This window comes from Neovison vison, chromosome 11 (genome assembly GCF_020171115.1).
Source record: "Neovison vison isolate M4711 chromosome 11, ASM_NN_V1, whole genome shotgun sequence".
NCBI classification, from domain to species: domain Eukaryota; kingdom Metazoa; phylum Chordata; class Mammalia; order Carnivora; family Mustelidae; genus Neogale; species Neogale vison.
The window spans coordinates 129,048,117-129,073,705 of NC_058101.1; the positions used below are offsets into that span (position 1 = coordinate 129,048,117).

General features: G+C 42.1%; 1 protein-coding gene across 8 annotated transcripts in view; it reads left to right on the forward strand.

Moving 5' to 3' along the window:
* Positions 1–25,589, forward strand: part of FNIP2 (folliculin interacting protein 2) — a 136,069-nt gene that overhangs the window by 98,739 nt on the left and 11,741 nt on the right. For all 8 annotated transcript variants that reach the window (XM_044224747.1, XM_044224744.1, XM_044224749.1 and 5 more), the window contains 4 exons: positions 3,186–3,332; positions 3,449–3,618; positions 10,119–11,472; positions 12,378–12,534. In XM_044224747.1, coding sequence (XP_044080682.1) covers positions 3,186–3,332; positions 3,449–3,618; positions 10,119–11,472; positions 12,378–12,534 — 1,828 coding nt within the window. The remainder of the gene's footprint in view (positions 1–3,185; positions 3,333–3,448; positions 3,619–10,118; positions 11,473–12,377; positions 12,535–25,589) is intronic.

Below are 25,589 nucleotides of genomic sequence, written 5' to 3' on the forward strand. Positions count from 1 at the left end.
ACTAATATTTAGGTGTCTCTTACAAGCCTGTTCATTATTTCATGTCCTCCTCACAAAAGCCCTAGGAGTAAGCTCTATTAACTAGCCCCGTGGTACAGATGTGGAAACATAGATTCAGGGCTGCTTATCCAGAGGGTAGCTGGAGAATATCTATGCCAGGGATGTAGATCTTCCAGTCAGCCAGGACGATCTGTGTTTCTACCCAGTGTCCTCTCCTCAGTGTCCTGGTCTGAACCACAACTGTGTGTCTTCATTTTCAGTTTCTCATTCATGATCTTTGTATTCTGGAGACTGGTTTTCTATAGTCCTTGCTCCTAATATCTGGATAGGAAGGTGTAGTATAGGGGGTGGGGTTCTCCTTCACCGTGCTGAGCTGGATTCTCACACCATTTCTTTGAGCCAATTTCTCAATGGGGAATGGAATCACACTCCAAATGGGTCATGAACTAATGAGCCAAACTGTTATTCTGTAGCTGAAGGATAAAAATATTTTTTGTAGTTCTTAGAATTTTAGAACACTTTCTTGATGCTTAAGGTGAATTCTATAATGCTTCTTGGAGCAAAATCCCCAGTAGTTTTTGAACCCTGGGTTATATGTATAAAGTACTCAAATAACACATAAGTTGCAAGGGAAACAAGGGCAAAAATGAACTATTGGGATTTCATCAAGATCAAAAGCTTTTGCACAGCAAAGGAAACAGTTAACAAAATCAAAAGACAACTGACAGAATGGGAGAAGATATTTGCAAATGACATATCAGATAAAGGACTAGTGTCCCAAATCTATAAAGAACTTAGCAAACTCAACACCCAAAGAAAAAATAATCCAATCAAGAAATGGGCAGAGGACATGAACAGACATTTCTGCAAAGAAGACATCCAGATGGCCAACAGATGAAAAAGTGCTCCATATCACTCGGCATCAGGGAAATACAAATCAAAACCACAATGAGATATCACCTCACATCAGTCAGAATGGCTAAAATCAACAAGTCAGGAAATGACAGATGCTGGCAAGGATGCGGAGAAAGGGGAACCCTCCTACACTGTTGATGGGAATGCAAGCTGGTGCAACCACTCTGGAAAACAGCATGGAGGTTCCTCAAAATGTTGAAAATAGAACTGCCCTGTGACCCAGCAATTGCACTACTGGGTATTTACCCTAAAGATACAAACGTAGTGATCCGAAGGGGCACGTGCTCCCGAATGTTTATAGCAGCAATGTCCACAATAGCCAAACTATGGAAAGAACCTAGATGTCCATCAATAGATGAATGGATAAAGAAGATGGGGTATATATACACAATGGAATACTATGCAGCCATCAAAAGAAATGAAATCTTGCCATTTGCGACAACATGGATGGAACTAGAGCGTATCATGCTTAGCGAAATAAGTCAAGCGGAGAAAGACAACTATCATATGGTCTCCCTGATATGAGGAAGTGGTGATGCAACATGGGGGCTTAAGTGGGTAGGAGAAGAATCAATGAAACAAGATGGGACTGGGAGGGAGACGAACCATAAGTGACTCTTAATCTCACAAAACAATCTGAGGGTTGCTGGGGGGAGGGAGGTTGGGAGAAGGGGGGTGGGGTTATGGACATTGGGAAGGGTATGTGCTTTGGTGAGTGCTGTGAAGTGTGTAAACCTGGTGATTCACAGACTGGTACCCCTGGGGATAAAAATATATGTTTGTAAAAAATTAAAAATTAAAAAACAAAAAAACACATAAGTCATTATCTGGTGATTGTCAAGACCTAAGTCATATAGTTGAGAAATAGGGTGAAGTTGTACTAGTTTAATTAAAGTATTAATTTTTCAGAGGTCAAGAATCTGAAAGTACAGAGCCAGAGAACCTCACTTGTTCATTGACCAGTCTTATTCTTACTTCAGTGATCTACCTCTCCAGAAATGTGACAAAGAAAAGTGTTACCAATTGGAGACCTTAGTTTTAGTAAAGAAATTCCTGTTCCATGTGACTGTAACTTGTCCTTGCTACCTAACTCAGCAAATGTTTTTTTGGCCAAGGTGGAATTCTATTGTGTCTCAATTCTTTTAGGCACACAGCTAGACTCTTGATCTTAGCCAAAAGGCCGAGAATGGATAGGCACACAGCTAGAAAACCAAATCAGAATATGTCTCAGCTCTTTTCATTTGAAGTGGATGTATTCTCCAGTGGAGATCCTAAGCTAAGTTAGTGTGTTCTTTGGAAAAACACTTGTGCATCATGACCTCACAATAGAACCCTTGGCATCAGGTGTGGGAGACCCAAAGTCCTCCTGACCTTGTTGTTCAAGCTTTTATGCAAGTAACTTAATTTCTCTAGGCCTGTTTCTGAATCTGTAAAGTGATAGAGCCATATTAGTCAGTTTTGGTAATAGCTTATAGTTCTAAGAATTTGATTCTGTTAGTGCTTATAAAAACTCGGCATATATTATAGTGAAGAAGAGCCACTTAAATAATTTTTCCATTTGAAATAGAGTGCTTTGGTTTAGGGAACTAAAGCACCAAACTGGGAGTGTTGAGTTGCCTTTAGTCACATTTTTGATATAGTATATACTCTTTATTCCTTTATTTCTTTACTATAAGAAAAGCCGTCAGGACTCGTGGGTGGCTCAGTCAGTTAAGTGTCTGCCTTTGGCTTAAGTCATGATCCCAGGGTCCTGGGATCAAGTCCCGCCTCCGGGCTCCCCGCTCAGTGGGGAATCTGCTTCTACCTCTGCCTGCTGCTACCCCTGCTTATGTGCACTCTTTCTCTCTCTCTCTGTGACAAACAAATAAATAAAATCTTTTTTAAAAAATGGCCGTAAAGCTCTATACTAGGTATTGTGAAAATAAATTGCTTTAAAAATGAATATTTTATATCACGGGTTAGTATACCTTTTCTGTAAAGTGCTGCTGTCGTAGTTACTCAACTTTGCCATTATGCAAAAGCAGCGACAGAGAATATGTAAATAGGTGAGCATGGCTGCATCCCAATAAAATGTTGTTTACAAGAAAGGAGGTGGTGAGATTTGGCTTGTGGATCACAGTTGGCTGATCCCTTACTTATATACTGCTTGAATCCCTTAAAGGCTGCATAGATTCACATTTTTGTTTTCTTCTTTATTCCTTTATGAAGAGATTATGATCACCCAAAATGATAGCTGTGACAGTTTTGTATATCCCTTTTCTCTTCTCTAGAGGAACAATCTGGAACTTGTATTCTGTTCCAAGGATAGCTGAACCTGTATGGCTTACCATGATGTCCAGCACTTTGGAAAAAACCCAGCTATGCCAGCGCTTTCTCAAGGAATTCACACTTCTGATAGAACAGATCAACAAAAACCAGTAAGTGTCAACTCTGGAGCCTCGGGTGCAGCTTCTGTGGTCAGTGTATGTACTGCACGTGACATGCTGCTTCCTGCATGGGCTCATGTGGTGGTATTTTCTTCTATTTCTCCAAGGTTTTTTGCTGCCTTACTGACTGCAGTGTTAACCTACCACCTGGCCTGGGTACCGACCGTCATGCCTGTTGATCATCCTCCCATTAAAGCCTTCTCAGAGAAACGCACCTCTCAGTCCGTGAACACGCTGGCCAAGACACATCCGTATAACCCTCTCTGGGCACAGCTGGGTTAGTACCTATTCAGAGACTTGATGGGAGGGAATGGAGAAAATGCTCCAGTTTTTTGGTGAATATTGGCTCTCCATCCTGGCAATGCAGGAGATGTCATTGGATGGACAGAAAATAGGAGATTGGCCCACAGATTCTAGTTGTTTAAGTCTGTCTGTTCCTCTCCTTCCTGCTGCTGGCAGCTTTGTTGTGCTCTGGCGAAGCACAGTACAAGCAAACAGTTCTCCTGGACGACAGCGGCAGCTCACCCTGGAGCAGGGTTTCTTAAGCTTGGCCTCGTTGATGTTTGGACCAGATAATTCTTTTGGGGCAGGGTTGGAGGGAGGGGGGATGGGAGGGGGTCTGTCTTGTGTATTATTGTAGGATGTTTAGCACTGTTCACTAGCTTCCAGTGAAGAACCCCCTTCAGAGTTACGACCATCAAAAGTTTCTCCAGACATTGTTCTTGGGCAACAAGACACTCCTTGGCTGAGAACCACTGCTCTCAAGGATGGACTCAATAGGAAAAAAAAAAAGGAGAAAAAAGAAAGTAGTGCACTAAATTTTACTGCCTTTATAAGTTTAGCTTAAGTTAGGAACCTTGTCTTTCTCTACACAGCTTCCTTGCAATGAGTTAGTGTTGTTTATTTCCTTACAGCTTCGTTCTTAAGCATGGTATAGGAACCTAATTCTTGGGCATATTTGGTTATAGAATTTGGGACTTGCGACATCAAAGTGGCCTCTCTGGGTTCATGTGCAGAACAGGTCTACCCTGGGATCTCTCACTCATCAAACTTAGAGAATGACAAAGTTATACTTGCTACTCACTGTGGTCCAGATCTTAGGCTAGATGCCAGAGACATGGCTTAGCTTTGGGAAGCTAGTAGCCTAATGGAGGTGGCAGATTTGTATTCAGACAGTCTCACAACATCCTGATTACTCCTTTGATAGAAATGTGTAGAAGGATGCAAGAGAGACACAGTATAGTGTGGAGGTTAAGAGCAAGGGAGCCAGAGCCAGACTGCATAAATCAAATCCAGTCTCCATGGGCAAGTGACTTAACCTCTCTGTGCCTCAGTTTCTTCATCTGTAAAATGGGATAAAATATTTGCTGTGGAAATTAGTTCTACATAGAGTACTTTTGTTATTTATGCTGCTGGTCAGAATATTGACATAGACGGGCACCAGAAGACAGAGTTAGGGGATGGAGGGTATTTTCAAGGAAAGCATACTTAAGGAAATGTTTAAATGACATCTTTAGAAGTACAGACAAGGGAGGTAGTAGAAAATAGCATGCTAGTAGAAAATAGCATGTTGTAATAACAATAATGAAAGCTGACACTGTGAGCCAACCATTGTTTTTAGTGCTTTTTACATGTATTAATTAATCAGATTCTCATTCCAAACCTATTACTATTGTCCTCACATTATAGATGATAAAGATGTCTTACTCTTATATCCTGGATATAAGAAAGAGAAAATTTGTCTCACAGATAGTGGATAATAGGTACATGTTAACTGAATTAAAGAATTTATGGATGTTAAAAATGGATTTAACACAACCAGAAAGTACTGAGCTCAGAAAAGAACTCAGAGCGTGCCTCACTCTGGGTTATACAGTTCTGGGGAGGATGGAGCATTGTAGTTCTTGTTATGGAACAATGGTCTCTTTTTTTTTCCCCAAAGATTTTATTCACTTATTTGAGAGAGTGTAAGAGAGAGCATGAGAGGGGAAAGTGTCAGAGAGAGAAGCAGACTCCCCGCTGAGCAGGGAGCTGGATGCGGGGCTTGATCCTGGGACTCCAGGATTAGGACCTGAGCCAGAGGCAGTCATTTAACCACATGAGCTACCCAGGTGCCCCTGAAACAATAGTCCTGAAAAAATGTAGTATCATTAAGTGGCAAAGAGAAGGGTGCTTGATGTTAAGGAAACATAGTGTTTCAGGCTGCTGGGTCACGCATTTAAAAACAATGCTAATTAAGCAGTTTGCTTTTAATTAGATAAATGTATTTATAATTAGACATGCGTCTCATTTAAATTTAACTAATCGAGAGCCATTAATTCCCTGTGTTCAGTATAACAAGGCAAAGTCTCCTTCCCATGTTCTCACAGTCATGTAGTAGATCATGTATTATTTTTTAAAAGATTTTATTTACTTATTGAGAGAGGGAACACGAGTGCACTCACTCATGAGTGGGGGAAGTAGGGAAAGAGGGAGAGAGAATCCCAATCAGAGTCCCCACTGAGCTCCAAGCCCGACACAGGACTTGATCTTACGACCTTGAGATCATGACCTGAGCTGAAATCAAGAATCAGACACTTAAGCAACTGAGCCGTAAGTCATGTATTATCGAAAGTTTCCAATCCTTCCCACCCCTAGACAATCCAGCTAGGGTTTGGCTGTTGACGAGCAGTGTAAGAGGGGCTAAGACCCTCGCACAGAGTCATGTGGTAAAGCCAAATGTAAATGATGGTTGAGTTTCCATTATTACAGAAAATCAAGAGGCTTCAGTAATTTGACAGGATAGTTCTTCCAAATTATTATTATTTCCATTAAATATCAAGTCACAGTAAAGAAGAAAATATAAATTTCTGGGAACATACAATGATGTGGATGTAATTTTAATCCAGGTTCTTAAGTAATAGAAAGGACTTTATCTTGAATTATTTCCAAGGCTTATCTGAGTGCTTGCCAGGACCGGTACCACTGCTATGCCCACTTCTGCCTGCCTCCCTGGCAATCCCAGGGAAGGGAGGAGAAAAGCTGGAAGCAACCAGCGCTTGGGCCCTTTCACACCCTCCCTGGCTTACTCTCCGGGAGCTCCTCCCCACCTCTGCCTCACAGGAGCCCTCTGCACATGGGCTTTCTAAAGGGATCACCAGACATTGGTGGGTTGTAGAAGCAATTTAGTGCGTCAAAAAAGCATTCAAACGGGTCAATATAGTAGAACATATCAGAGTAACACATACAATGTTTTGTAAAATATTTCTTTCAGAGGGTGAGTGAGGCTTTGGTATAAATGCATTTCTCTCTTGGGATGGGTAGGCGTAGTTTGAAAGCCACTTTCTTTCGCCACTGTTGAAGGAGTTCTGTGCGGGTCTCTTTTATGATACTAACGACCTCAAGAATATGTGGAAATGAAAAGCAGCTTTTCTCCTCATAAAACATTTGGGATTGTTGGTTTAAATTAATGTAAGTAAAAATGTTGGAAATTTTTTATTTTCTGCTGAAGTTTAAGTTGTATTTTTCAGAATGCAGTGGAATTAGACTACAAATCAATATATATGATATTGGAGAAATATCAATAGGGAGATAGGGAGAAAATTCCCACCTGCTCAGAAATTAAACGACCCATTTAAATAACCCAAAAGCCAAAGTATACTTCACAAGAGAAATTAGAAGATAGGTTGAACTAAATAATAATAAAGATACAGTAAATGACCATGTATGGGATTGGGGAGACTCTGTGAAAAGGGAACTTCATTGCATGTACACATTTATTAGAAGGTCGTCTTGGAGTAAGTGGCCTTTTAAAACTCTGTCTCAGTTTCTCCCTCCGTCTGCTTCTGCCTCCATATTCCCCACCTCTCCCAGCCTCTCTCCATGTACCACCCTCTCTTTACAGCGCTCTAAATTCTCAGTTTCCCAGCTTTCTAGTTTCTATCTTTTCACCATCCCCTCGATACCTTTTCTTGTCACCTCTTCATCCCCGCCTCTGTAATTATTCCCCCTTCGCTTATTTGCGTACCTCTTCCACCTCTTTCTGCTTCTCTCAGGTTCTCTGTTATTTGTACCTTTCCACTGCCCACCTCTTCTCCTTCTCCTTCTAACCCTCTTCTCTGTCTTGCCCTCCTCTTTCTGGACTTCCCTCTCTGTTCTCTGGGCCAGCTGTGTCTCTTCCCCCACCTGCTCTTCTTTTCTCACTCCTTCCCACTCCCTCCTGCTCCTTCCTGCTGGTGCCCTTTTGTGTCCTTCCCTTCGGGTCTCTCCTCTCCCCAACCCAGGGCCCTTCCTGCTTCCCTGCACTCTCTGCCTTTAGCTTCTCTTTCACCTGAAGATACTCTTTTTTACCCCTTTCCCCCAACTCTGTCTTACTCTCATTTTCTCTCTTTTTAAAAGTTGTTTCTTTTTTTTTTTTTATTTCTTAAAGATTTTATTTATTGGGGTGCCTAGGTGGCTCAGTCGTTAAGCATCTGCCTTCAGGTCATGATCTGAAGGTCCTGGGATGCAGCCCCACATCAGGCTCCCTGCTCAGGGGGAGACTCCCTCCTCCTCTCCTCCTCTCCCCACTTGTGTGTGTTCCCTCTTTTGCTGTGTCTCTCTCTGTCAAATAAATAAATAAAAATTAAAAATATAATTTTTTTTTAATTTGTGAAAGAGAGAGAGAGAGAGAATGCACAGGCAGACAGAGGGAGAAGCAGGCTCTGTGCTGAGCAAGGAACCCAATGTAGGGACTTGTCCCAGATCCCAGGACCCTGGGATCATGACCCAAGCAGAAGGCAGATGCTTAACCAACTGAGCCATCCAAGCACCCCTTAAATTTATGTTTTAAATTGTGATTTTTAAAAAAGCCCCGAACATAACATTTGCCATCTTAACCATTTCTAAGTTCAGTTGTGTTGTTTATTCTCACTGTTGTGCAACTTCTTCATTTTGCAAAATTATACTCATGAAAACAAACGAATCTACTTTGAAATTAGTAGCTTTGTCAGCCCAGGGACTCAAAAGTTGTCTTCCAGTTCAGGATCCTGTAAATCTTTAATATTATAGGTCTGTTATTTAAATGATGCATTATTTTATGAAAGTTGACCCTAAAATAAACACACAGTTTCCATACAACATTGCTGTCATTACTTCATATAGTTTAAATTATTATAAATTCTATTTTAATAGCTTTCCTTGTTTTCTCTTTTTCCTTATGAGTTTTAAGGTTAACTGCATTGCTAAAAAATAATATTGTCATTCTTAGTGGCCTTTCTTTGTGATTCTTTTGTACCAGGTCTCAGATATGTAATAGTTATCGTTTTTATTAACATGAGACTGATTTGGCAAGCATGCCCCAGGCATTCCTGAGATGACTCTGACACCATGCAGCAGTGAGCAGTCAGGAAGGTTTTCTCAAACAGAAATACTCGTCCTAGCATCAGACTACAGTCTTGAGCTATTCTTTTAAATTCTTGAGTTGTCAGTCGCAAAAGCCTCAAAGATAAAACTCTGCTAGCCTGTAGTCTTTTTTCTAGACAGCATCCTTTAAAGTCAGCTGCGTCCTGCCCTTTGCATGTGGTCAGGAGCAGTAGTCTTACACTAGGGACCACTCTCCAGAGCAGGTACTTCCTAATGGTTCCTGTCACTTTTTCCTGTTGTAGTCTATTGATTTAGTTAGTTTTATCTAGTATATGCCCTTATAAAAATGCATTCCCTCCTCTCTAGAAGCATTCCTCAGATAAGTTTAACCTCCTGAGTTCTTATTTATAACTGTAGCCATGTACCTTCTTTCCTTTATTTAATATCTTTTCACGTTTTGATTTATTCCAGCCTTCTAATTATTCCCATAACAGTTTCTAGCTCAGGACTGGTTATACAGAGGCACAAACAAAATGAAACACTTAGCATTGTGCCTACGCAATGAGCAAATGTTGGCTTTTTGTTATTATGGTCAGTGTTATTATTAAAGCATCAAATGTACAACTTATCAAATGTAATAAGAAGATTATCAAATGCAATATTTCAATAAGCACTTAAATACTTTTGATGCAAAGCTTATACTGCTGGGCTCATCGACACATTTGCCCTTATTTGGCCTTCTTCTACCTTAAGCTAAATTTTTGAGGTTTATTAGGTAGTTTTTAATCAGCTTGTCAGGATATAACTTATGGGACACATTTTCGTCCAGTAGAATTGTCTTTTAAAGTAATAGAAAATAGATTCATTTTTCATGACTAATTGATTTCTTCTGAATCAGAAGAATCAGATTGATTCTGCTTGGGGTGTGTTTGTGTGTGTATGTGTGTGTGTATTGAGGGAATTTGGAGCAGTCCTTTTCATTAAGTATTTTGAATTGATGCACTGCACTTTTGTTCAGAGATCCCTGAATTTGGATTTTACCCCAAGGCCTATTGTCCTGGAATTCTTCTGGGAAAAAAAAAAGAGAGAAATCTCATCATACTAGTTTCTACTTTACAGTATTTGGTTTGGTCCCATGTTGAGGCTGCTGTCTTTAGAGGGAGTTGGCCAGTCCAGTGAGCTGCTGGGAAGACCCGACAAGCACAGGGAGGGGCTGTGTATACCAGTGCTATACCCGTGCCCCGAGAGTGGTTGGCCTTAGCCTTTCCAGGCACACATCCCATTAGAGAGGCAACACTGCTACATGGTCATTACCCAGTTTTTGCCTCAGTTTGTGTGGAGAAGCAACTCTAATTTGGGAGTGTAAGTTGTCTGTCCTTCTCTCATAAAGGCTGACATATCCGTGACCTGCCTTGCCCCAGATGACTTTGACTTTGTGTCTGTTTTGCTCTATAGGTGATCTTTACGGAGCCATTGGCTCTCCAGTGAGGCTGACTCGCACCGTTGTGGTGGGGAAGCAGAAGGATTTGGTCCAACGCATACTTTATGTCCTGACCTACTTTCTCCGTTGCTCGGAGCTGCAAGAGAACCAGCTGACCTGGAGTGGGAATCACAGTGAAGGTGACCAGGTGTTAAACGGGAGCAACATCACCACAGCCTTGGAGAGGGGGGAGGTAGAGGAGTCTGAGTATGTGGTGGTCACGGTGAGAAGTGAGCCTGCTCTCCTTCCCCCTCTCCTGCCAACTACTATGGCTGAGGGAAGGAGCCCCAGGTCTGAGGGGCTGGGTGTATCCCCAGAGGGCACTGACATTAGAGACCCGTGTTCCAAACCTGACAAAGAAGGAAACAAAAGGCCAGAGCAGAGCTCTCAGGCCTGCAGCATGGGATTCCAAGAGCCAGCCTTGGACAGCTCTTGGGAACCTCAGAGCACATTTTGTGGGGAGGAAGAAAGTGAAAACGAGGCACGAGGAGATGGCTCTTCAAGACTGTCCAGCTGTGAAAGGCAAGAGGCAGGCGTGAAGATCAGCCAGCAGACTGTCAGTGAGGAGTTGAGAAGGGAGATGCCTAAGAAACTCGCAGACCGGTCAGCAGCCTGGCCTTGCCCTGAGAGACATCCCTGGGAGAAACCTCCCTTAGAAAAGGTTACTTTCCAGATTGGAAGCTCCGTATCTCCAGAGTCTGACTTGGAAAGCCGCACCAAAAAAATGGAGAAGCGGCTAACGGCCTGTAGACATTATCCAGAATTGGGCTGCCATTCCTCAGCTACGTCCGGGATGACCACTGACATGCCTCAGGACCCACCGGTTTCTAGGTGCTCCTTCACACCTGGCTTCCAGAAAAATTTCCACTGTCGTCAGAGTCCATCCTGTGAGAGGAATGAAGGTGAATTTGAGAGGGATTTTGCTGAGGACAGAGGCATGAAAACTGAGGTGGTAGCAGATGCTACCGGGCAGCCCAGCCAGTCTGCTGACTCGCTGGCACCTGACGGCAGTGCGCCAGGAACTGGAACGAGGATGCTGGAGAAACCAAGACGTTTGCACTTGAAGGATACAGAAGGACCTTTGATACAGCCTGTTCCAAGCAAGTGTGCACAGCAGGACTCTGGCGTCTCGGGCACTGCAGATGTCCCCTGTGGGGATGCCGACAGGAAGGCCAACTTCAGGATGGAGGGAGACATTCCCAGAAACGAAAGCTCAGACAGTGCACTTGGAGACAGTGACGAGGAAGCGTGTGCTTCAGCCTCGCTGAATCTAGAGCACAGCGATGACCGGACTGAAGGGTCCTTGGAAGTGGAGCTGCCTCTGCCAAGGTAACACTGGCAGGTGGGGAAGCTGAGGGAACTGGGTTCTGATACCGTTTTCTCCTGACTTAACGTGCATGAGCACATTAGCTGCTGGCGGCTGTTTCACACGTAACAGGTGTTATCCCTCAGAGTATGAGCAGTGTCATCAACCCGATGCACACAGCTTCAAGCCCACCCTTTCTTCCAGGATGATCAGTGGCCTGGTGCATCTGAGCTCTCTGAGTGAGGTGGCAAGTTGTTGCCATTGCAACTGCTGTGGCATTTGGGAAGCTAAAGGATGCAGTGGGGGTGAGGGTGGGGAGCAGGGGTTTTAATTTTCTGTCATCGGAGTAAAAGTGAGGTGGCTGGCAGCAGATGCCTTGCATCCAATGTGGTGGATTACCCTCGCCGTGTGACTTCTCTCCTGCAGATCAGAGCGGCAGGAAGTGGTGGGGAAACAACACCTCTTCCTTAACACTCCATCAGGTTGATTATTTGGTCTGTGATGACTGAACGCAGTAATTAGAGGTTTCTTCTGTTCTTCTGCACTGTCGTGGGCACCACCCTGTGCAGATGTGTCGAGTTCCTAAAGCCAGGTTTTTGGCAACTTTCCCCCCTCAGGAGACTTTCTCTTTCTTCACTCGCTTGACACAGACTGCCTGGTAGATGTTTGATATGAACTTCAAGAACAAACTCATAGCCAGCCATCAGAATACTGTTTTTCCTACCCCTCCAACCAAAAAAAAATTTTTTTTTCTCTTCCAGCTCCCTTCCTTTTCCCACATCGATGATCCACTTCCTGGAGGACTGGTGAAATGGACCTCCCTGAATCGGTTTTCCTTACCTGTGTTACTAGAGTTTTTGTTCCAGTTGTGATGCTAGAAGGGAGTACATTTTTAATTGTATATTCTAATGGACCAATGTTGTTTTAGGTCTCAGAGCATCAGCAACCCAAATGTAAGAAACTTTGGCCGCTCACTTCTGGCAGGTTATTGCCCCACGTACATGCCTGATCTGGTGCTTCATGGGACCAGCAGCGATGAGAAGATGAAGCAGTGTCTGGTGGCCGATCTGGTCCACACAGTCCATGTAAGTGATCCCAGCTTGGATCCCCTGGCTGCTGACCAGACGTCCGCCAGGGTCTTGGCCAACAAAAGGTGTTTAGGCTAAAGAGTGTGTAATTACAGGATTGATTCTAGAGGATGCAGGCAAGGGCTGGTGAAGCACCCAGGGGTTAGCAACAACTGGAAGCTATGAGCACACCTGGGCCTGAAGGATAAGTGGGGTGCAGTGACACCAGAGCTGTGGAGAGCTGGGGCTGTAGGATGGGCCAGGCCACTTGGCAAGGTGAGCACTGAGGGAGGTGGAGGATAGCTTTCTGCCATTTCTTCCCTTCAGCCTCTGAGCTCTTCTGTCCCTCCCATTGGTTGAGCCCAGCTGGAAGCTAGATAGCAAGGTCAAAACTGATGCAGCATTTGTGAGGTCCACAGAGGTCAGCCTCCTGGGGCTGGCACAGGACAGAGAAGGGCAGAGAGTGGATCGAGAGGGCACACAAGCTGGGCAAAATAGAATAAACAACACAGATGGTGACAATTCTATGTCGTCATGGGAGGACTGAAGAGATATCACATACAGTTTGCTTTTTATTTGATCCTTACAAGTTCCTAAGAGTAAATTATTTTGACTGATTTGTCATTAAGTTCACTTTGATGGCTACATGAGGATGACTGTATAAAACTTAACAAGTCTTACTGGAAAATTGCCTTGTGGCTGCTGTTAAGTGCTTTTCTGCTATCTGTAGCGTGACAGGAACTGAGCAGTTAAGGAAACTGTGGCAATCTGATGGGCCTGGTTTTAACTGAGCTGCTATTGGGCAGACGTGCAAAGATAAATGTTTTGCATTGGAAACATACTGTGTCTTGTGCAATAGGGAGAGTCCTCACTGCATTAAGAAAATTGGAATGTGGCTTGTTACCTACCTCCTTGCCCAGCGAGTGTTTTTTAAGAGGTGGAGCAGAAGGCACGGTATGTTATCTTTGGCCTTGAGCATCTCCTCTGTGAAGACTAAACATACTTCAGACACAGGCTAAACAGGCTGAAGGTATTTTTGTGAAATGGGAAGAAGAGCTCAATAGTGAAGCAGGTGTCCTCATAAAGCCCCCTGAATGAGGAGGGAGAAGAAATGGGGAACGGGTGATTGGAAGCTGGGAAGACCAGTCCAGCATACATTTATACCCAAACATTCCTAACCCCACCCTGCTTTGTGGTCGGACACCACCCCTCACCAGGATATTCTAGGAATGAGGCTATGAGGTTTCTTTCTTGTCTTGTAAAAAATGCCATAACATTTTATTTTCATGGTTGTAATGTACACTGTATCCTTGTTTATCATTTCAGAGGTCCCTAGGTCAGTGACATTAGAATAAGAACAGTGTCCTCATTGTGTGATGCTGTGGAGGTTCTTTTAAACCAGGGAAGTCTCAGTGATGTTAGAGACTCGAATATATTTTGTAGCATTTGGTAGCATTAAGGCAGGGAAGTAGAGGCCTTCCTTTCCCTTTCTGTCAGCAATCTATGTGTTTATATCCATATATCCAAAACCTGTGGGTATTTTCTTTCTGTTCTGTGTCAGTTTGATTTGTAAGAACATGGGTGTTGTAGAGCACCTGGGTGACTCTGTTGGTTGTGTCCCACTCTTGCTTTCAGCTCAGGTCGTGATCTCAGGGTCCTGGGATTGAGCCCTGCCCTGCTTTGGGCTCCATGCTGAGCAGGGCGTCTGCTTCCTCCTCCTCCCCTCCCACCCCTCACACCCACTTGTGCTCGCACTTTCTCTTAAATAAATAAATAAAATCTTAAAAAGAAAAAAGAAGAACATTGGTGTTCTTACTTGCGGGACCCTTCCTCCATGAAGCCCTGTGCTCTGCTTCTGACAGACGCACCAGGAGACCCAGTGTGAACTGGGGCAGTTTGTCTCAGTGCCATTGATCTTACCAGTTGGGGGAGGGGGGTGTTGCCCAAATGCTCCGGACTTGCTCACTTACCTCTATGGAAATGTCATTAATTGATTGATAACCCTCCTTGAACTTCTTTGTAAAACCATTTATGACTTTTTTTTATAGTTTCCATAGGCTGACAGTTACCAATTTTTTGTATATTAGGTTTTAATGGTGACCATTGAGCTCTATAATTCTTATATTTGAAAAAAAAAATCCATGTTTCCTCTATTAGTACTCTTAAAGATTTTTCATATATCATTTTCCCTTCCTTTCAGAAGTAGTGTTTTCACACTGTAGGCTTTTCTCATTTCTTTAGACTATGCAATCACCCTGAGAGATCGAAAGTTATTAAGCGTAATAACCTATATTGTGTCAAATTGTGGGTACATCCAAAGTGCAGCCATGCATGGGTGTTAATAGGAAATTGCAAAGGGTTCATAAAAATATCTTTGGAAATTTAATACATTCAGAATGTATCCAATTAGCATTAGTAGATTTCTAATTTCACTTGGCACATTTATCATAATGAAATTTGCTTTTGAAGAGTAGTGTTCCATTTAAACTGCCTCTCAGATTGGGACTCTGGTCCGTGGCAGTGTTTAAATAAAAAAAAAACCTTACTTTCAGCTGCCATTTACAAATATTTGTTGAAAAATAAATTGTTTTTTTAAAAAAAACATTTTATTGAGTTAGTACTCTATAAAGTCTAGTAATTATTTAAATTCTTGAGTATGTTCCCAGAGAAAGAAGCAAAGATCCAAGAACAAAAATACATGACCACAGAGCTGAAATAATAACTTGTTGAGGAAGAAGAGGTTGGGATAAATTGCTTCACTTAACTTGCTTTAAGTAACCTATTTTTTGGATGTTAATAATTTTTAGTGTTCATGCAAGACTTCATTGGGCTTTGATATTCATAATCATTTTTAGTGAAGGATTTTTATTAACTGTTTAAAAACAGTTGACTTAATTATTGATTTATCTTCTAGATCTGTGCATGAGTAGACTGTAAAATCTGTCTTATATAAATATGCGCTTTTATAACCATGGTGGACAAATTCATAGAATCTCTTCTCTCATTGAGGGATTGCATTCTAGAGCTTCCGACACTAAGAAATTCTTTTTAGGCATTTCCTTATTCTGGTCTCATTAAAGGAAAGATATATTAACTTTATTTCCATTTTCATTATCGGCTTTTCTATGTCAATATTGTGATGGTCTTTAAATATTTAAACATGTGTTCTTGTTTAATCCATATACTACCTCCTTTCTGTCATTTGAACTGTTTCTCTGTCTCCTAGCATGTAGATTATACAGCTGCCTTAAATTAGGCTAACGTAATATTTAGTTTCACTGTTTTACCCCTGTCATATCTAACTGTGCATTCTTTCTCTGTTTTCCTTTTGACTTTAAATGTTAAACGGGGAGAGAAAGAGTGAGAGAGTCCACTTCCCACTATACCTATGACCCTCAAGTAACTTTTTCTCTCTTCTTTTTTCCTCTTGTGTGCTTGTCTGGTATGAATACTCCTGCTCAGGGCAGTGTTAGGGGTATTAAGTTATGGATTAGTCGGGGAGGAGCACTGATTCAGCATTGATGGCTTGGGTTCAAGTCTTACTGTTACCACTCATTTGCTGGTAGTCAAGTAAATCAATTGGTATCACTAAGCCTCAAAAGAATATATTTAGAGGAGCAGATGAGATTATAATGCACTGGTTAAGAGTTTGGCTTCTAAAGACAGACAAACCTGATTTGAATCATGGCTCACCCCTTAGTGGCTTTCGTGGCCTTGGCAGGTTTCTTTACTCTTCCAAGCATCAGTTTCAGATTCTATAAAATGAACAGTACATACAGGTTTGGTTTGAAGACTCAGAGATCATGCATATCACGTGTTCAGCACAGTGCCTGGCACATTACTAATGTTAGCTATTAAAATAATATATGTGCAAGTGCTTGGTAATAGAGTTTCCCAGGAAACTCTCGCTGGAAATCGTGGAACAGAACCCATATACGCATTCATTCCGGGCTAAAAAGCATCCATTTCTCCTTGCTTGTGAAATCACAAAGAGCAGGCCAAGTGGCTAACTGCAGGGTAGGGTCCTCAAGCCCAAAATCAACATCACATTGTAATGCTCTTTTAAAAAAACTGTGTCCCAGGGCTGCAGGCATTTTACAGAATAATCTATAAAGCAAAGTTAACAGTTGGATATTGCAGCCTCTTTCATTTAATTTTAAGAGTAGCGACAGATTGACTCCAGAAATACCATGCAGAAATCAGTCGCACAGATAAAGAGCTTTGCTAAAAGCTTGGCTGTGATATATGGTCATGAATACCTAATTAAGCCATGCAGTGTAATCAACCAGGGAGACTACAAAAGAACAGCAAGTTGCATCAAATGATAAATCATTACTTAAGTAATACAGACAGCATCAAGGTGCTTCAAGTCAACAACAACCTTAAAATCAATACTGTTGCAAAGGAAGCATCCATGTAGGACAGATCAGCTATCTGAGAACACCTCTTGTCGCTTTCATTTTCCTATACTGGAAAATGAGAATGGCAGTGCCTTGGGCCTACAGCACTGTCTTACTGTTTCATAAAAATCTGTGTGTATATATGCATGTGTGTGTTTGTGGACACACATGTTCACACATATATAAGCATGTACATGGGGTTGTGATGGTTAAATGGATTTCTTATTGTGAATTGTGATTTTTTTTAAGTTTTTGAAAAGAAATACTGATCTCTGAGTATTGCCAACTCTAATCCGAAATCTTACTGATTCTCCTCCTTCCAGTGTCTACAGTACAATCTTATTTAAGTTCCCCTTAACCTTCCCAACTAGAATTCTTGCGTCCAGTTTTTCCTCTTCTAGTCATCTTGTACTGTGCCACAGAGGGCTCCTGCTAACCCCTGAATATGATCATTTACTCTTTTTGCTCTAATGGTTTCCTATTCTTTTGAGATGGTAAAATATAAACTCCTTGGCTGGAGTTGCCCTCAAGTAGAACTTTACACCCGCAGGCTCCTTAGCACATTTTACCACATCTTTGTTCTGTTTCTGGTGTTTTTCTAGCACTAGGGCTGCAGGCCTCTGGAGCAGAGAAGGGAGACTTCCTTTCTTTCATATTCCCAGCTCCTCACTGTGTGTACCTACAACATGCTCAGTGATGTCAACTGACTATTTCCTACAGACCTGGATTTAGGAATATGTGTTTGTGGCTAAAACTGTGATGATTGGTTTATGTGTTTTTTCTAAAGAAAGGAGAAATGGCAGTTAGTCTTTTAAAAGTAGAAGGAAAGAGTAGTGTGTTTAGACATGATTCCTTTGGCTCTGTGTTCATTTTCTTTACGTAAAGGAGAGTAAAAAGCTTATTATAGGTCACTCAGGCTTCAGTGCTCTTGCATTTTGTAAATGTTAGACACATAGCTAATTTTCATTTTTTCTTAAATGTGTTCACTAGTGCAAAGTATTTGGACATCTATGCCATTCTTTGTAAAAAAAGCTATCAACCTTCTGCATTTTATTTTGGAGTCCTGTGCATCATCACATAGCTTTAGTCTGATGACTCTTTTTGACCTTGAGCTCCTTTTCTGGACTTTAAATTGTTTTTCTCAGCAAGTGACAGGCCTGAAAATAAAGTTGTGCTCAAGGTTGCACACTGTATCTACAAGGTTGTAGGCTGAACTTGGGTGTCAGCCTGGTAATGACAGCCACAGGCATAAACCCACAGAAGGTCAGATGTTTCCTTTGTAGCCCCTCCTAGATCACCTCACAAGACCCTCTCCTCCTACCCTCTGCTAAATCTATGCAAAGTCTTTAATCTTTAATCTTCCTTCTGCTAGATCCCTGTGTCTTCATGATGTCTTTGGGCTTCCCAGAGCCCTCACCTTGGTATACCTCTTGGGATCCCTTAGCAATGTCTGTGGTCCACAATGATTGATTTTTTTTCTCTTCTTCTCCACCTCATTACAACCCTTAAGCCTTCAGCAACTGGCATTGAATCCAAGAGAAAATAAATTCTGGTGGAGAAATGCTTACAGAGTTATCATAAGATCATATAATTTTTACTTCTTCTGGTATTTTCATATGTTAACAGTCTGTTTGATATGAACTAGAAATCTCTGTTGGTGGCATGTCAGGTGGTCTGGCTGACTTGTTTGGCCAAAAATGAGGCAGGGAGCCTGAACATGGGTTTTGGGGAAGAGAAAGACAGTCATGCCTTGGAAATTTACTTCCTATCAAAAAATACTGTGTGCTAGGTGCCGTGTTTACAGCCATGGTCAAGGTCTGAGGTGGGAGAGTTCCAGCACCATGTCGTGCTGCTACTAATGGTGCACCTCCTCTCTAAAACTATAGACATGATAGGTAAAGTAGTACCATCCCACACCAATTTTTTCTAGTACCTGTGCATGAAGAAAAGTGGAAATTCTTTTGTGGCAGAAAATCAAAATCAAAGCCAGAACAACCCTGGCCTTCTGGGGTTTCAATCTGGATACAGGTCCCTAGGAATTGGGTGCTGAGTTTCTAAGATCTACTCAGGATGAAAGATGTGGTCTCATATGCATATGAAGCTTGGGACCTGGAACTGAGCCCTTTTTGTAAAGTCTGGAGCTTCAAACAGTTATTCTTCCATGAAAAGGGGATTAGAAAACTTCAGCCATGAACAGTGAGGCAGCAAAGAAACAAGTTGGAAACTTGGGTGGGAGAAAGTAAAGTCATCCATGAGAAATCAAAGCCTAAGATTCATTCTATGAGTAGGTTGGAGGTCCAGATTTATTCTACCCAAGTGACTTGGGAATCCCTGCCCAAGAAATAAATGTAAAATTCAGAAGCATTGAAACCTCTAGGACTCTGGCGGAAGGAAGCACACTGGACGCTTTCGTAACCACCAGCTTATAAGACACTTTTCCTTATGAGATGCTTTTTCTCTTCTCCACTTTAAAATATTTAGTGAGTTCCATTGAGCCTGTTTCCAAGTGACACACAGAGTACATAAAACAAATAGCCACAATAAGATGGGCTCATGTTCAGAGATTGCAAACCATGTATGAAGATACCGTGATGAGGAAGACTAAGCAAATACAAGCTGGACAATTAACGCTCCCAGAACAATCTGAAATAACCATGAAGTCACTCTGTTTAAAATGGTTCCGGTCATAAAAAAGAAGGAATTGGAACTTTAGTAAAGAGATGGGATGATATGATAAGTGATATTTAGATTTGTAAAAGGACTAAAAAGAACTTCTAAAAGTGACCATTATAGCCATTGGAATTTAATCCCACAAGGGTAGGTTGAAGAGCAGAGCAGATTAAATACCACTGGAGAGAATTAGAATTTGTGACACGAAGGCTAGGACAAGAAAATTTTATAGCATATTCAGAAAGTGAGAACAGAGAAGGCGAGGAAAAACAATATTTGAGGAAAGACTGACTTTTTCAGATTAAATAAGCACGCTGACTCCCAAGTAAGTGTAAATACAAATAAATCCAGTCTTAAGCTATAGAGAACATCAAAGACAAAGAAAACTTGTAAGGAGCCCAAGAGAAGATATGGCACCTGTCCTCAAGGAGATTGAAATCTGTTATGGGAAGTACAAAGTCAATAAGCAGTAAAAACAGTACAGTAGAGTCTCCTGTAGTGGGAGGCACAGGACAGGCATAGAAGGACTTCCTGGAAGTAGTGTCTGTACCAGGAGGTCAGTAGGGGTGAGCATGTGGGGCCAGGGAGGGTGCAGGGAACCACTTGACTCTCTCAGGAAACCCAAGATACTTCCGGCTGATCGTTGATGAGCATCTTCTTAGCCAACAGGTGAAGCTGACCTCACCAGCACAGGAGTTTCTCTCTGTACTGTTTCTTGGTAAAAGTGAGGTTAGGAAAGTCTAGATGCTGAGCAGTTAGCAAAAGACAGTATTCTACATGATTTTATAGACGAGAAGAAGTGTTTAAGAATGGTGAGTGATAACCAGGCTCCTTTTCTCTGAATGAATGGTTTCTCTGAATTTCTCTGAATGAATGAAGGGTTTTTTTGTTTTTTGTTTGTTTGTTTGTTTGTTTTGGTGTTTGTTTGTTTGGTTGGTTTTACTAAAACCAAATAAAACTGGTCAGCAGTCCACACGTGGCTGCAGTCCTTATTTGTGGCTCTCATCCATCCAGAGGTGGTGTGGGCTGGCGCAGAACTGTGTTATGTTGCTTAGGTCTTCAGCTCCAAGGCGGTGGAGGATATGGTGAAGCAGGTGGGCCTTCACTTCTAATGAGGTAGAAGAATAAAAAGGGGGCTCTGAGGACATTTACCCAAGAGCAGGTGCCGAGAAGGTGAATCTCACTGCATTAGTCATCCTGGTGTCTTCATAGGACGCCTGAAAGTCCTCACTTGAAGCTGTGTGAAAGCCAATATTACTAAGTCATGGTGCTGTAACAGAATGGTGGAGAATCTTTTTGAAAGGCATTCTGTCATGTGGTATCCTCTTATTCAAGTTCAGTTTAATAAAGTTACAGAATGTACCAGAATTATCTTATATAGAATAAGAAATTGACACTCAAAATGATGCCAAGGAGTCTTATGTTTTATTCAGAATATTTCAGAGAAAAATAAAAGATACAGGGAGATGCTTCCAATCTCCTGAATCATAAATCACCTGCCCCTGTATGTTTGAAAGAGGCTGCTCAGTGGCTTGTCCCTGGTAATCAGACCCACCTCGATATAACCAGTGTGCACATTTTGGAGCTGGTTATGAGGACAGAAGTCTGTCCACTCTCCTGCGGTCTGCAACACACATGTGAGCTGGACATCTCTGGGGACTGATAAAGTGTCAGCTCAGAGTATGTATTGCACAGTGCCGACAGTGTAAAGATGGGGAAGTTTCTTAACAAAATCTTAATAGAGGCAACTGTATTTTCTCCTATTTTGACATTAAGTTGAGACTGTCATTCACACTGTTTGCAGTCTTGTCTCCTGAGGGATTTCCACCCTGACAAGGTCCTAGGATTTCAAAGTAGAGGGCTTGGCAGACTCACTGAGCTAAAAGTTGGAAATGCTTGCATGAGTTACTAGTTTCTATTTCTGACATACCAAGATACTTAATAAGCTCTTACATTTTTTTGTCCTCAGTGTTTCTGTCTGTAGGGCAGTGCTGTGTTCCTGGCCGCCCCACAGGAAAAATGGCATGATGAATTAATAAGTAATTATAGGAAGCATATATGTGATAATGGTATTTTCCTGCCCTTAAGTTAAAAATAGGTGATTACGTGAAATGTTAGTCATTTAAACATGGTACATGGAAAAGAAATAAATTAATAATTGTGCAGATGACTTAATAGGAACTAGTCTGAATCCAAAAATAAAGAAATCTGCATAGAGAATTATTCAACAGAGCCAGCACATGTTAGATACTTAGCACATGACTAGCATTTTGTTATGTTCATTTCAGAGGCTACAGAAGAAAAAGTAAATGCGATTTCTTTCCTTGAGTTACTTATATAATCACTGAGTATACAAGACAGATGTGAAATCAAGAACAAGTTAAGACAGTGTGATTAAATGTCAAAATGCAGATTGTAGGAGCGCCTGGGTAGCTCAGTCAGTCAAGTGTCTGCCTTCAACTCAGGTCATGATCCCCAGGTCCTGGGATAAAGTCCCGTGTTGGGCCAGGGAGCCTGCTTCTCCCTCTTTCCCCTCATGCGCTCTCTGAAATAAATAAACTTTTTTTTTTTTAATGTAGATTTTGGGGACCCTGGGTGGCCTGCTCTTTAAGCGTCTGCCTTCGGCTTGGGTTATGGTCCCAAGGTCCTGGAATCAAGCCCCTCATCAGGCTCCCTGCTCAATGGGGAACCTGCTTCTCCCTCTTCCATTCCCCCTGCTTGTGTTCCCTCTCTCGCTATCCCCTCTCCATTGTCCAGCACTCAGACACCCCATCCCGCCCCCCCTCTGCTTCAGCAACTTTTTTTTTTTTAAGATTTTATTTATTTGAGGGAGAGAGTGAGAGAGAGCATGAGAGCGGGGTGGGGGGCAGAGGGAGAAGGATATCCCCTGCTGAGCAGGGAGCCTGATGTGGGGCTTGATCCCAGGACCTTGGGACCATAACCTGAGCCGAAGGCAGACGCTTAACCGACTGAGTCACCCAGATGACCCCAAAAGATTGAAAAATTTAGAAGGAAGCAGAGAAAATATTCCAGGCACAGCCTGTGCTAAGAGGCAGGAGCCCTCCCAGACTGGAGAAGGGGATTCTTAGAGAGTCCTGGAAGTAAATACGCATAGGTGAATGTGGCCCACGCTGTAAAGAGCTTAAAGTATGGAAAAGAAAAAGTTTGAATTAGGCACCTGAGTGTCTCAGTCGGTTAAGCATCTGCTTTCAGCTCAGGTCATGATCCCAGGGTCCTAGGATCAAGTCCCACATTGGGCTCCCTGCTCAGTGAGGGGGAGGGGAGTCTGCTTCTCCCTCTGCCCCTCCCTGCAGCTTGTGCACCTTCCCCTTCTCTCTCGCAAAAATAAATAAAATAAAATCTTTTTTAAAAAGAGAGAAAAAGGAAAGTTAGAACTTAGGTGTTTGGATGAGAAGTGCTAGAGTAGGTTTTTGAATTAGCACATTGGGCAGAAGTCTTGTTTATGTAAGCCAAGGTAGTCTATTTTTTGTACTCAGAGCTCTGATCCAGAACCCTGAAATTGGAATGTCCTGGACATCTAGAACTCCTAGAAAACAGACCCATAAATTCCTAGTGGCTGTGAATTAAACCAGATCTAATCTGATGATTCAACAAAATACAATAGCCAAAAGATATTTGAGAAACCTTTAAAGACCTCTAATACAAAGCCTTTCATTTGTCACTTTATCTTGAGAAATCTGTACAGGAAAGTAGATTGGATAAATGAGATATTGACAGAGTGGAACTAAAGAAATGACTGTTTCTAACTCCCATAGAACAGAGTAAGGCAAAAAAGATAATTGGCTTATGGCCGAGACTTCATTCCTCTGACAGAGATTGGCTTTCCACCCTGACAATCGCCTACAGCTCTCTGTTGATCTCCAGGGTTCCCTCATCCTCCAGTCTCTGTTAGAAGTTTCTCAGTTGTCTGATCACGTCTCTGAGGGAGGCACGGACATGGAGGCTGCTGACAGTCATGTGGAAGCGGTGGCAGGAGGACCAGCAGGGGCAGGAGGGCTGGCAGCTCTGCCTTGCCACCTGGGTCGTGGGTGTGCGCTCACCAGGGTGTGGGCACTTGTAAGGGCGAGAACAGGGCAGCACTTTTGGAAGTTTCAGATTATGGAGAATGTAGAAACGTACTGCAGACTCATTCTTTTTTATTTTCTTACTTATTTAAGATTTTAAAAATTTTAAGATTTAAGATTTTACTTATTACTTGTGAGACATTAAGAGGACAGTGGGAGGAAGGACAGAGGGAGAAGCAGACTCCCTGTAGGGCAAGGGGCCTGACTTCGGACTTGATCCCAGGGTGCTGGGATCATGACCTGAGCCAAAGGCAGCCGCTTAACTGACTGAGCCACCCAGGTGCCTCAGCAGACTCATTCTGATAAGAGAATTTTTTTTTTTAAAGGTTTTATTTATTTATTTGACAGAGAGAGATCACAAGCAGGCAGAGAGGCAGGCAGAGAGAGAGGAGGAAGCAGGCTCCCTGCTGAGCAGAGAGCCCGATGCGGGCCTCGATCCCAGGACCCTGAGATCATGACCTGAGCCGAAGGCAGCGGCTTAACCCACTGAGCCACCCAGGCGCCCCCTGATAAGAGAATTTAATGAACTTTGTCGACAAGAAACTTACCTTGAAATTAATTCTCTTCAGTTTGAGAGAGAAAAGGAAAATTGATAAATAACAGTGTCCCTAAAGTTGGTAAAGCTTTCAACCAAACAAGCATTTTAAGGGAAGTGACTGTTTTAATATTTCCTTCAGATTTTCATTCCAAACTCAAACATCAGAGGTCCTGTTTAATCTCAGACACTAATGGTTGGGAGGAGAACTTTTAAAGGGGTAAATATATGATGGGGCCTTTTTTGGTTTTCTAACATTTAGTCAAACTAACAAAGTGCCCCCCACCCCTTAAGCTTTGTTCGTTTGTTTTTAAAGATTTGTTTATTTGACAGAAAGAGACACAGCAAGAGAGAGAACACAAATGGGGGAGGAAAAGGGAGAAACAGGCTTCCTGCTGAGCCTGATGCGGGGCTTGATCCCCATGACCTGAATCGGAGACAGACACCCAAGTCTGAGTCACCCAGGCGCCCCTAGGGTTTTTTAACATTAAGAAGAGGAATCTTACTAAATAAAGTTACTGCCCAGCTGGTAGCTATCCATACTCTATCTTGATTTTCTTAAGATCCACAGGAGGCCAAAGTCTCCACCAGGATGCCGCCCTGCCTCTCCTGCCCTTTTTTTTTAGTTTCTGCACCCAAACTCTAAGCCCTAAGGATAGCAGATCAGGCTTTTAATAGGTGTTTGAATCATTCAGTCTTAGGTTTTACAGCATTTCTTAAAGTACTTAATTTCTCAAAGGTACTGTTCCATGTGTGTTACTACTGCTGCTCTGTGTATATGTTTGTTGTGGATCCTGGTGTACGTGTGAACTTGATAAAATTGTGAACTTAAAAAATCACCCTTACAGATCCCACTGTTAATTACTACTGTAATTAAGATACAGCTAATAAGAAAAAGTCAGGATTAAAAAGAAGCCTACATGCAAATTTTTTGTATATTGTAGTTCTGCATGTGCCTTAAAAGTAGAGCCTTTCCAAAGAGGAATTTTAAATTGAATACCAGGGCATAGGGTGTGTCTGGGTGTGTGTTTCTGTGATGAATTCAAACATGGTCTTCTGGATCTTAGAGTTCTTTAAATTGTAAAAGCTTGTAGACTGACTAATAGACCAAATCATAAGCCAAATCTTTTTAGTGGGGTTTGCATTTTCTTTGCAAAGATATGTGTTAGAAATCTTCAGAATCATTGGAACTTAATTAAGCTTCAACTCTCTGACCTCATAGAAGTTTAGACCAGGTCAGGGATGGACTACCAATAGCTCACCCCTTCAATTATAACTAAAGTAGTTGCTCATGATATTTTTATATCTTTTTTTGCCTTGACTAATTTACATTTTCCTTTACTTCCATCTTCTTTTAGAAAGTGTTTGTTCTTGGGGCGCCTG